This window comes from Nomascus leucogenys, chromosome 12 (genome assembly GCF_006542625.1).
Source record: "Nomascus leucogenys isolate Asia chromosome 12, Asia_NLE_v1, whole genome shotgun sequence".
Lineage (NCBI taxonomy): Eukaryota > Metazoa > Chordata > Mammalia > Primates > Hylobatidae > Nomascus > Nomascus leucogenys.
In genome coordinates this window covers 20,365,611-20,378,017 of record NC_044392.1, presented here as the reverse complement: position 1 = coordinate 20,378,017, position 12,407 = coordinate 20,365,611, and the positions used below count along the sequence as shown (strand labels likewise).

The 12,407-nt window shown below is 45.5% G+C and overlaps 1 protein-coding gene across 1 annotated transcript in view; it reads left to right on the top strand.

Moving 5' to 3' along the window:
• RAB3B (RAB3B, member RAS oncogene family) overlaps nt 1–12,061 on the top strand; it is a 73,243-nt gene extending 61,182 nt beyond the window's left edge. The window contains exon 5 of the mRNA XM_030823905.1: nt 10,372–12,061. Coding sequence (XP_030679765.1) covers nt 10,372–10,559 — 188 coding nt within the window. The 3' untranslated portion in view covers nt 10,560–12,061. The remainder of the gene's footprint in view (nt 1–10,371) is intronic.
• Nucleotides 12,062–12,407: the final 346 nt, after the last annotated feature.

Here is a 12,407-nt window from a genome sequence, read left to right as displayed (position 1 = left end):
ATAGCAAATGTGGTAATCATAGCTGATATATATTGAACAAGGTACTATGTGAAATGTTTAGCATTAATTATCTCATTTAAGTCTCTTTATGAACCTTCAAGCTAGGTACTATAGAGCATGTCCAATACTCTCAAAAATGAGGTTCAGAGAGGTTAAATAACTTGCTCAAGCTTATACCATTAGCAAGTGGTGGACTCAGTATAAACCTATCAAATTTATTTAGGAACACGTGAGATTAAATCTTAGTGCCGTGTTTTTAGGAAGGCACTTGAAGAAGACCTTAATGAATTGGTTAGGTTTGGGCAGGTCAAGGTAACCCATCTCTGCCTAACTCAACTCCCTGAGCTTTCTGCTACTGATCACCAGAACTTGCCTATTTACATGTTTATCTCTCCTTCTAGGCTTCTACTGCATGGATTGTGTCTGATTTGTTTCATTATCCTAAGGACCCAGCATAGGGTAGATATTCATTAATACATTTTACTTATTCAGCGAAAAACATTTATTGAGCCCGCTGAGCCAAGTTCTGCCCTGGCACTTAAGACATAATGAATGATGAACAAACAGCTGCAATCCTTACTGTCATGGAACTAATGGGGAAAGAGACATTAAACAAATACTTACACAAATATTAATTAAAAATTGTGCAAAAAAATGGGTGAATTGTATGGTATGTGAATTATGGCTCAATACAGTTGTTAAAATTGTGATAAGTTCTGCTTGAGTTAGGACTTTTGTTATTGCAAGTGATAAAATTGCAAATCAAACTAGCTTTAATAAAAAAAATAGAATTGGCTGGGCGCAGTGGCTCATGCCTGTAATCCCAGCACTTTGGGAGGCTGAGGTAGGTGGATCACTTGAGGTCAGCCTGGTTTGATACCAGCCTGGTCAACATGGTGAAACCCCATCTCTACTAAAAATACAAAAATTAGCCAAGCATGTAGTTCGGGAGGCTGAAGCAGGAGAATCCTTTGAACCCAGGAGGCAGAGGTTACAGTGAGCTGAGATTGCCCCACTACACTCCAGCCTGGGTGACAGAGCAAGACTCCATCTCAAAAAAGAAAAAAAAAAAAAAAGAGAGAGAGAGAGAATGTATTAGCTCCTGTAACTGAGAAGTCCACGAGACCCAGGGCTCAATTGCACTCTCCATTTCTCAGCTTTACTTATCCCCTCTCCTCCTTCTATAGCCAGACTCTCTGCATGGAGAGTTAGAGGGATGATGGCAGATTCACGGCTTCCCAATTCCTCTGAAAAGAGACCTTCTCTCTCCCAACCACTATGAATCAATCCCCGGGAATACTATGATTGGTCACCTGTGAGTCATGTGCCCATCCCAGTGGCTGGGGGAGGCAAGTATGGCAACATAGTCCCAATATAACTGTTTAAAATGGTGGTTTCCTAAAGGAGGGAATGAAGGGGGCAGATAGAAGTTAACATAAGTCCACCACAAGTGCTATGAAGAAGTGCAAGAGAGAAACCTAATTTTAGGCTGGAGAGTTAAGGTTTTCTGAGAAAGTAACACTTAAGGTGAGAACAAAAAGATGAGAAAAGGCTAGCCAGGCAAAGAGTAGAGTGTGGGGAGGGGCATGTTCCACATCCAGAATAGTCCCAATGTGGGTTAAAGCGTGAAATATTTATGAAATTGAAAGAAGGCCATGGCACAGGGACTAAATAATCAAGGGAGAGTAGCATGAGATGAAGATGGACAGATGGGCAGAGATCAGATGATGCAGGATCTTGTAGACCACGTTAAGAATTTCGCAAGGATATGATCAGATCTGGGAACAGTGAGGGGGGATGCTCAGCCTTCCTCACCCTCACCCAGTGACTACCCCTCTGCTGTCTCAGGTATTAAGTCAGTTTCAGTGGTATCTTTGCCAGTGCAGTAATGCCATTCTCTGCTTTATGGGATCCCTCCTCAGGATTCCCTTTCTTGTAGCTTTTCTCAGCACACTCAGTCAAGACTATTGATATGGCCAACAATTCGCATTTATTAAAGCTGTGAGGCCGGGCTTGGTGGCTCACGCCTGTAATCCCAGCACTTTGGGAGGCCAAGGCAGGTGGATCACCTGAGGTTGGGAGTTCGAGACCAGCCTGACCAACATGGAGAAACCTCATCTCTACTAAAAATACAAAAATTATCCAGGCGTGGTGGTGCATGCCTGTAATCCCAGCTACTCGAGAGGCTGAGGCAGGAGAATCGCTTGAACCTGGGAGGCAGAGGTTGCGGTGAGCAGAGATCGCGCCATTGCACTCCAGCCTGGGCAACAAGAGCAAAACTCTGTCTAAAAAAAGAAAAAAAAGAAAGCTGTGTGTTGTGGTCGGCCTTCCATATCCTCAAAGTTCCTGGGACTTTGTTGAGATCATATAGATGCTGAGGCAGATGGGTGTTTGGAACAGTAGAGGAGTTTTAGGGACTTTTATTTCAGGAAGCATGACCTTTTAGGGTTCTGCCTCCACGTGCTCCTCGGAAAGGGGCTTCTTGTCCCTTTCCTGGATCTGACTGGAGATCTGGCCAGAACCCAGGGAAGCTAGTAAAAGGGAAATGTGCTTCTGCCTACAAAGGAAGGAGAGACCATCTACAATGTATTTTTTTGTTTTATTTTGTTTTGAGACAAGGTCTTGCTCTGTCATCCAGGCTGGAGTGCAGTGACGCAATCTTGGCTCACTGCAACCTTCACCTACTGGACTCAAGCAATCTTCCTGCCTCAGTCTCCTGATCCCAAATAGCTGGGATTACAAGCATGGCATGCACCACCATACCCAGCTAACTTTTATGTTTTTTGTTTGTTTGCTTGCTTTTTTGGTAGAGATGGGGTTTCACCGTGTTGCCCAGGCTGGTCTCAAACTCCTGGGCTCAAGTGATCTGCCAGCTTTGGTCTCCCAAAGTGCTGGGATTACAGGCTTGAGCCACCATGCCTAGCCCAAAATGTAGTTTTGAAACACACACATACCAGCATAGTGTAATGGGAAACGCACACCCAGACTAGGAATTAGGAGATTCAGAGTTTTATCCTGCTTCTGCTACTACTTTACTATGTGACTTTGAGCATTGCATTTGCTGTCTCTGGGTCTCTGCATTTACCTATCTGTAAAACATGCAGTTTGGATTAGTTGAGTAGGAAGATCTGTTTGGCCCTTTCCCACTTTGATTCTGTGATTTCAATTTACCCAATTCCCCATTCATCACTCAGACCCCACAGACTCTCATACACTGCCTTGCTTATTTTAGGGGCTCAATAAATGTGTGTGTGTGTGTGTGTGTGTGTGTGTGTGTGTGTGTGTGTGTGTGTGTGTGTTTTCTAGATTGAAATGAACCAAGGAACCTTGCGTCATTGAGTCTGGTTGCAGAGAAAGAAAGGCCTAGTTGGCATTGATAATAACTAACAGTGACTTAAAATTCACAATATGCTTTCACGAAAATCCTCTTGTGACCTTTGCTGTCATTCCTAGCATGGAAGGCTGCATTATCATCAGCTATAGTAATACAGTATCTGTATTGCTGTATAGTACATAGTATATTATCACCAATACAGTAGTAAACCAGTGATTTTCTTGATGAAGAAGCTGAGTCCAGACCACTTGCATTTTCTTGCACACCATGAGCTGTGCCACACTTCTGTATCTTTATTTTCCCACTCTAAGATTATGTAACTTTTCTAAGCCATGTAAGTAGTAGATGGCAGGCCCCGTACTCAAACTCAGACTTTGACTCAAAATCCTAATGTTCTCATATCATCCAATGATGTTTTCCCGAAAGCCTGTCATAGTTTCTCTTCACATTTCCACCCTCAGCCACAATGTTGGTGAGATTTCTTTAGATTATGCTGTGGTAACACACAACCTGAGTCAGGAGAATAAGGGTTTCTTTCTCACTCATTACATATCAGCTACAAGTCAGCTGCAACTCTGTTCCATGCATTTTCTTACTCTGGGGTCCGTTTGGGATGGCTAAACCACGCAAAGCCTCTTAAAGCTTCCTTGGGACTTAGATCACATCACTTCTGTCCACATCCATTGGCCAAAGCAAGTCACATAATCAAACTTGATGTCGCTGGAGTGGGGAGACGTATTCTTCCCACAAGGAGGCACTGCAAGCTAGTGGTAATGTGGAGGTATAAAATCTCTTGCAGGCAGGGCAGTTCACAGTCACTGAACACATCATGGACTCTGGGGACACAGAGATGAATGGGTTCCCTTCCCTCAAGATGCACACTGACTAGGGAAACAAAATTGTAAACAGATAATTATAACCTTCTTTGAGTCGATGGCTATGCCAGTCCTCATCCTACTTGTGATTATTCTTCACCCTCTCCTGTTGTTTTTCCTGCAACCCCCTCTGAGGGGTTGACCTTTGCAGGCTATGTTTCCCAGGCTCCTGTGATAGTAGCTTCTGGCTGGGACTAGCCAAGGGAAGACATTGGCAGGTGATTGGAGATGCAGAAAAGGGAGAAATCCAGGTATTTTCCCCCTGCCTCAGCTGGCCCCCCCAGCAGGGGCTGCTCCTCTACTGTGACTCCTGCTCTCATGGTTCCAGCTTCTTTTAGCTCTAATACTAGTATTTTTTGCTTTTGATAATCTCTGGGTTTCCTCAATATTCTGTTTAGCTTCTTAGTTCTTCCATCACCTATATAAGCAATTCCTTCTGGTGTAAAGAAGAGTTCCCATTTTTCTGGTTGGAATCTGACTGAAACAATCACACAAAGTTCCATGAGAGTACAGGGGAGAGAGATATTGTATGTTCTGAGTGGTAGAGGTGTTGTGGGGAAGAAAAAGTGAAGCTTCTCTGGGATCTGTAATTCCACAGATGAATAATGAAGATGATTAGGAGTAGTAGCTAGAGATTAATAACATGAGCAGTGGCACAAAACGAGGAAGCACTGATGTTTCTGGAGCATAGTGTGAGCCAGGAAGATGAAGCTGGGGGAGTAGAGACCAGGCCATGCCAGGTCTTGGGTGTTCAGCCAGTGAGGCTGGATATTGAATTGATCAGACCTCTTTCAATTCCAGTGACACAAATCCAAGTCAAAGTAGCTCAATTTATAGGGACAGGTGAATAGCTGAAGCAAAATGGAAGAGAAGGTCCATCCAAGGTGCCGGATGGATTGTCCACATGACACTCAAAGTTCCAGAGAATGAAAACAAGCCTTGAATAGAAAGGAAGACAGTGAGTCCCACTGAGCCCAAATCATCAGTGACCAGAGGATGTGAGTTGAAGGCTGATAAATGACAGAGATGAGGTGGTGTCAGAGCAGGATGGACAAGGGATCTGAACCGTGGAGGACACATGTTCTGGAGCAGTGTTGGGATGAGGAGAGGTGAGTTTAGCTGGTTGCAAGTTTCTGAATAGAATTCTGAGGTCATATTCAGAAGCAGGCAGTGTGGATGCAGTCTATGGGTCTGTGACAGCTGGCTTTGGACAGAGTAGATAAACATGATCATTTTGGTGGGGGGGGGGTGGGGGAACATCTCAGATTCAGTTAAGAATGAGCCCCATTAAAGACAGCAGAAATGTCATTGTTCTGAAGCCAGTTAGGAGGAGAAAAGGACTGGGGGCTAGTCTGGTTAATTGGTTGTCATCTTCCTGGCCTCACTAGATTCTCAGCTCCTAAAAGTCCTTATTAATGAACTGAGGAAAAGGTTACCATATGGACCTACTAATGAAGAATATTTCAGGAATCTGACAGTAATTGGGTGCGGTGCATTTGGGGTTATTCTGCTAAGCAAAAGAGGCCCTTGAGCTGGCTAGACCCATGAGTTGGTAACTTGAGTCACAGTTCTCACATTCCGGGTACCTTTGAGATGACAGTAAAGACATCTCCTTGCATGACACAAGAGCTCCCCCTGTTTGGCCCCCTGCTGACTCAACTCGCACCACTTAGGGTTTCCTGCTCTAAGGATAACAAACTGCTATGGCCCTTTTTGCATAGACCAAGGCTGATTTTGCCCCCTTATATGTGCTCTATTCATGCTGTCTCCCCTGCCTGTTGTGCTATGCTAGACATGCCTGTGCTCACACATACACTCACAGTGACATGTCTTTGTCTAGCTGATATCTGCTTAAGCATCAGCTTCTCCAAGAAACCTTCCCTGGTCTCCAGGCCTGGTTAGATGCTTTCTCTGTGCCCTGACAATCCCCTGGCTTCCCTCCATTCCAACACTTACTGCCCTGTAATATTGTCAATGTGTCTATCTTCCACAACACACTAGGGGCTCCTCAAAGGTAAGGGCTGTGTCTGATTCACCTCGCTGTCCCCAATGCCCAGCACAGGGTCCACCGTGCTCATTGAGCTGAGCTTTCATGACCCACACTATCCGCATCCCCTCAACCACAGCCTCCTTGCTCATTCCCACCTCCTTAATTCAACTATTCATTCCACCAACATTCACTAAGCACCTACTCTTCCAGGTGGTGCTGGGGCTCAGAATGACATAGTTCCTGTTTGGGGAGCTCCCTGTCTATATGGACTTCTGCCATGCAGGGTAAAAAGTGCTATGGCAGGAGGAAGCACAGAGGAGAATGAAGATACCATATGTAAGCTGAGTCCTAAAGAATGAGAAGAAGTTACGTGAAGAGTTTTGCTTAATTATTTTTAATGTAATTTATTTGTGTATTCATTTATTTATTTATGGTCTCGAACACCTGGCCTTAAGCAACCTTCCTGCCTTGGCACCCCCAAAGCACTGGGATTCCAGGCTTGAGCCACTGGCACCTAGGCAGTTTTGCTCAGTTCTGACTTTTTTTTTTTTTTTTTTTTTTTTTGGGACAGAGTTGCACTCTGTCGCCCAGGCAGGAGTGCAGTGGTGCAATCTCAGCTCACTGCAACGTCCGCCTCCCAGGTTCAAGCGATTCTTCTGCCTCAGCCTCCCGAGTAGCTGGGATTACAGGCAGTGCCACCACACCCGGTTAATTTTTGTATTTTTAGTAGAGACGAGGTTTCACCATGTTGGCCAGGCTGGTCTCTAACTCCTGACCTCAGGTGATCCACCCACCTTGGCCTCCCAAACTGCAGGGATTACAGGCATGAGCCACTGCACCCGGCCTGAGTTCTGACTTTAAAGGCTCACATCCTCACTAACTTCAAGAAGCTTCCTCCTCCTCTCCTTCCCTGCCAGCTTCTCTCTCTCCTGCATCCCTGCATGGCCTCTGGTTTCTTCTACCTGGGTTAGAATGTTACAGCTTGTTCTGTTGCTGTTCCAACTGAGAGTGAGACAAGGAGGCATAAGGGATAGACCCCTGGCCCATCTCTGAGTCTCAGTTTTCCTGTCTGCAAATTACAAGTGCTAACCTTTGCCTTGCCCCACCCCACTCACATGGTTGTTTTCGTATTTGTGAACTGTTAATGTGAACTGCAGATGGGAGAGACTGATGCCTTTATTAGTATGTCTTTTCTACAACTATAATTGATCTCCCTGTATCTGTATCTCTAACACTCAACACAAGACATGGCACAAGGTCAATGCTCAATAAAGACTTGGTGGGCCAGTCACTGTGGCTCATGCCTGTAATCCCAGCACTTTGGGAGACCGAGGTGGGCAGATCACCTGAGGTTGTGAGTTCCAGACTAGCCTGGCCAACATGGTGAAACCCCGTCTCTACTAAAAATACAAAAATTAGCCGGGTGTGGTGGTGGGCACCTGTAATCCCAGCTACTCGGGAGGCTGAAGCAGGAAAATCGCTTGAACCCGGGAGGCAGAGGTTGCAGTGAGCCGAGATTGTGCCATTGCACTCCAGCCTGGGCGACAGAGCAAGACTCTGTTTCTCAAAAAATAAATAAATAAATAAATAAATAAATAAATAAATAAATAAATAAAAAAGAGACCTGGCTTATTGATTGACCATAAGTGATGAAGACAAAGAGATTTCCCCAAAGGCCCTGGAGACAGTAGAGGTGCAAGGAAGCTGGGAGTAAGGTAGGCCAGGAACATATAGGAAAGAGAATTGCCATGTATTCACATGCCAGTCACGTCATATACTTTCATGGATTTAATTTTCATTACTATCCTATGGGGTAGGTAATATTCGCCTCATTCTATAGATGAAACAGAGACTGGGAGCAATTAGGCAACTTGTCCAAGATCACACAGCTAGTAGCTGCCCTCTGTACAATGTGGCATGTCCTCCCCTCAGTGCCACTTCCTCACAAGGGATTTGTGCCCCTGGCCTTGAACTGTGTCCTCATCTTCATCTGAGCTGAAAACCTATTTACTTATTTACTGGTCTGCCTCTTTCCTAAATAAGCAATGCACTCCCCGCACCTCCCCAAACACTGCCACTTGTGATAAGGCAGTCAAAGACTGGGGAGTCAATTTTTGTGATGTTCATTAAGGAAAAACGATATGCTGGAGGGTCTCTGAAGCTGACTGGGTTTCTATGGCCTGAGGATAATGAGCCAGCAGCTGCCGCCTCCTTCATCACATGTCCACAATTAGCAGGCACTTCTGCTGCTTGTCTTTCTCAGGTCAGGAAATGGGCCATAGGAGAGGCTGTCAGCTGGAGGTGGGCTGGCAGGAATGGCGTGTGCCTTCCAGCCAAAAGGCTGGGAAAATAGAGGCCTTGTTTATACCTGGGGGGCTTCAGCCCTCTCTATGGACAGTGGAATAATAGGGAGAAAGAGGGAGGGGGGAAAAGATCCCTCCTTTGTTAGAGAAGATGATAAAAGAGGGAGAAAGAGATGGAGAGGAGGTGGGAGGAACAAGTTGAAAGAACAGAAAGAAACTGTCTTTATAACAGGCCACTTTTTTACAGCAATGTATTCATCATCTCACTCACTCCTCCCACCTGTTCTTGGTAGGAAGACACTGTTGTTTTTCTTATTTGACAACAGGGAGTCTGAGAATTGGAGAGGTTAAGTGAGCAGAGAGCTGAAGTGACTTGCCCAGACTCAAATACTGTTAGTCAGATTAAAGCAAAGGAGGCCAAAGAGACTTGTAAAGGAAGAAAAAGGTATAATCGGAAAAAAAAATGCAAAGTGAAAGAGAAAAGGGGGAAGAAATGAGAAGCAGAGCTGTGTGTGGACTTTGGAGACAGCCAAACCCAGGTCTAAACCCAGTTTCCACTAATACAGCCACATGACTTTGTGTGAGTTATGCAGTCTCTCATATTCTCATTTATAAATTGGAGATGATGTTATTTACCCAACTGGTTATTGTGAGGATTAAAGAAGATGATATCAGTAAAGCTCCTAGCATAGTGTCTGGCTTATAGTAGTTGCCCCAAAGATATTAGGAATCCCAAGGAGAGAGAGCAAGGGACACAGGGGAAAGGCTCCAAAAGAAGGGAAAGAGGAAGGCAGACAGACAAGAGAAGTGGGAGAGGGCCGGGGACTGATGGAGAGGGCCACTTTTGCTTCTAAGGGCTGCCACCAAGCTGACCAAGATTCCTCGGGTGGAAAGCAGCCTTTTTGAATCAGGAGGGCCTTTGCTGTGTCTCTTGGGACAACCAAGTTCTTTTCATCACAGAAAGTGATGCTAAGGGTCTCAAGATAAAATAGACAAGAATGTTGCACACCTCAGATGTAGTTTTCCATGGGCCTTTTGCTGGGTTTGTGGAGGGAGGGTGAGATCTATTGGATCGTTTTAGTGGAATTCAGGGAGGAGGAACCCCACTGAGTGGAAATAAACCAGTGTGGCTATGGGTGGAAAGGGCAAAGAAGACTTATTCAGTGTGAATCTTGAGGTGCCTCCTAGAGCCCAGACTAGAGCTGGCCAGCCTAGGGGGAATGAGAGGCAGGGGAAAGAGGAGGAAAATCCCTGCGAAAAAGTCCAAAACTGCGGCTTCTCATACTGGTGCTTTTCCTTATCTTGGACAAGCTAGCTTACTTCTGTAAGCTGGTGCTTATATTAGTGAAGTGGAGAAGATCTGACTGAGACTCCTTCCTCAGGGGCAACATGAAGATCAAATAAAATAATCTATGCGATAAGCGCTTTGGAAACTGTAAAGTGCTGTGGACACAGATTTATGCATTTGCTCTGTCAGCAAACACTAATGACCCCCTCTGTGTCAGGCACAAGGCTATACATTTCACATACATTGTCTTGCCTGATCCTTGAAATAACTCTATGAAGTAGGTAAAATTATCCCTTTTTGCAAACCAGGAAATTGATTTGTAAAGAGAATAAGTGATTCGGCCCAGAATTGAACAGCTGGGCAGTGGTAGAGCTGGGATCAGTCTGACTGAAAGACCAGTGCAGGAAACTCCTGCCCTGTACCATCTCCTTGAAGCAGAATCCCCTGCCTGTGGAATTGGGCCTCTTTGCTTCACTGCTGAGCACAGGACATATTAATCCAGAGTGCTTGGGCTGAGGGCACAGAAGGGTTCCAGCAGAAGGGATGTGAAAAGTCCTTATCTGTATCTCTCCTCTTTCCAGGGTTTGATTTCTTTGAAGCCAGTGCAAAGGAGAACATCAGTGTAAGGCAGGCCTTTGAGCGCCTGGTGGATGCCATTTGCGACAAGATGTCTGATTCACTGGACACAGACCCGTCGATGCTGGGCTCCTCCAAGAACACGCGTCTCTCGGACACCCCACCGCTGCTGCAGCAGAACTGCTCATGCTAGGCAAGGCCCACCTTCCTGACCTCCCCTCATTGTGGCCCCACACCCAGTCTGCTTCTCCCTGTTATACACTGTCCACTCTCAGCCCACTCTCCCTGTTACACACTGCCCACACTCAGAGCAAGATGAGTTGCTGCTATTCTTTGCCTGCCCCTGGGGTTCTCTGCAGATGGTCCCAGTAATAGATACTCAGCACTAGACTAACAGGACAGGTCACTACACGGGTGGGGAATCACTTTACAAAAGAAGACTCTGTTTTACCAAGGGGATTCACTACAGGGACTTAGAAAACAGTCTCTTCTCTGCCTTTAAAATGAGAGTTCCTCCATTTAGCAAAATTTGACGCACACACATTCTTCAGGGGCATGCCAATTGCGTAAAGTGAGGCTCGCCTGCATAGCTAATCCTGTTAAAGACAACTTCTCAAAGCACAACGTGCTTGTTTCCCATCGGGCTCCCTGTGGAGCTTTCTCTCACTACAAGTCAAGCTTGGGCCCTCAAAGCCCTGTGCCTGTTACCACCGATGCCCACAGGGCCGGGGCAGTTGCTGTGGCGACAGGAAGAGCTAATCTTCAGAGAGCGCAGACTCTCTAATGATGCTGAAGGAGCAAAGGCTGAGCCAGAAACACACTTAAGAGAAGGGATTATCCCCTACAAAACGCCAGAGGTTCCTGCTATATGAAAGAGCAAGTAGGTATGCTCAAGAAAGACAAACAGAGAAAAAGAGAAACAGGCAAGATCAAGAAACAGATCACGAGTTTCTGATTTTGCTGCTTTCCAGTTGGTTCTTCACTGTGGGAACTTAGTGAAATTGGTTATTGGTTCTTAGACTCCTAGAACCTGAGGATTTTAGATTTGATGGGATTCCCAAATTTACCTAGTCTGACTAGTCAGGTCTAACCTTCCTTTTTCTGACAAGTGACTGTCAAGCCTAACAATCAAATCTCTTTCTTGTAAAGCACACCTTCTAGGCAGGGACAGGAGCTCATTTTCCACACCATCTTTGTCAACTCTCATAGAAAGTTTTCCTTGCTTCAAGCTCAAATCTGCCTCCTGGAAATTCTTCTTCTTCTTCCCTCCCTGTTGGTACCAGCTGTGCTGTCAGAGACTTCACAGTCTGTGCTTCCTCTGCCCTGTGACACCTTCAGACTATTTGAGAACAGGAATCATGACTCCTGGGACTTGCCTTTTCTCTAGGTCAAATACCTCTATAATTCCATCTGCTGTTCTTCACAGGGTCTTCTCCCTATCTTGCCCCTTTCCTCCAATCCATCTTTTAACTGCTCTTGATCAGTCTAACTGAGAAGTATGATTCAAAGCAAAATAAATCTTAAGGTGGCATGACCCTGAAAAAATTGAGAAAATTGAACTCAGAGATCCTGATCCCAACCCCTTTCTCCTAGGAGTGAAACCTTAGTTTCTACCAGAGAGCATGGGAAACCACTTCTGGTGGAAGCCCCTTAATTAAACACCTGAGGAAAAAAAGAAAAGAAACTCAGAGACCAGAATAAATTAGCTCATTATTCTAGCTTGCTTGGCCACAGGGACATATTTGGTTTTGGCTGAAATAATGACGTGGAACTGGCAGTGATTCCAGAAAACCTTTCTTCTCTGTCATGGCCTGAATCCTCAGCCACCTCAAAAGTCAGCGGGCAGGGGGAGGCTCGCCCCAGTTTTCTCTTCATTTCAAATGCGGCTCATTGTCCTAGAAAAGTACATTAACTAGCACCCAGTCCAATGACTAAATAAAAGGACCATCCAGCGTGCTGTGGCTCACACCTGTAATCCCAGCACTTTGGAAAGCCAAGGCAGGAGGAACACTTGAGGCCAGGAGTTTGAGACCAGCCTGGG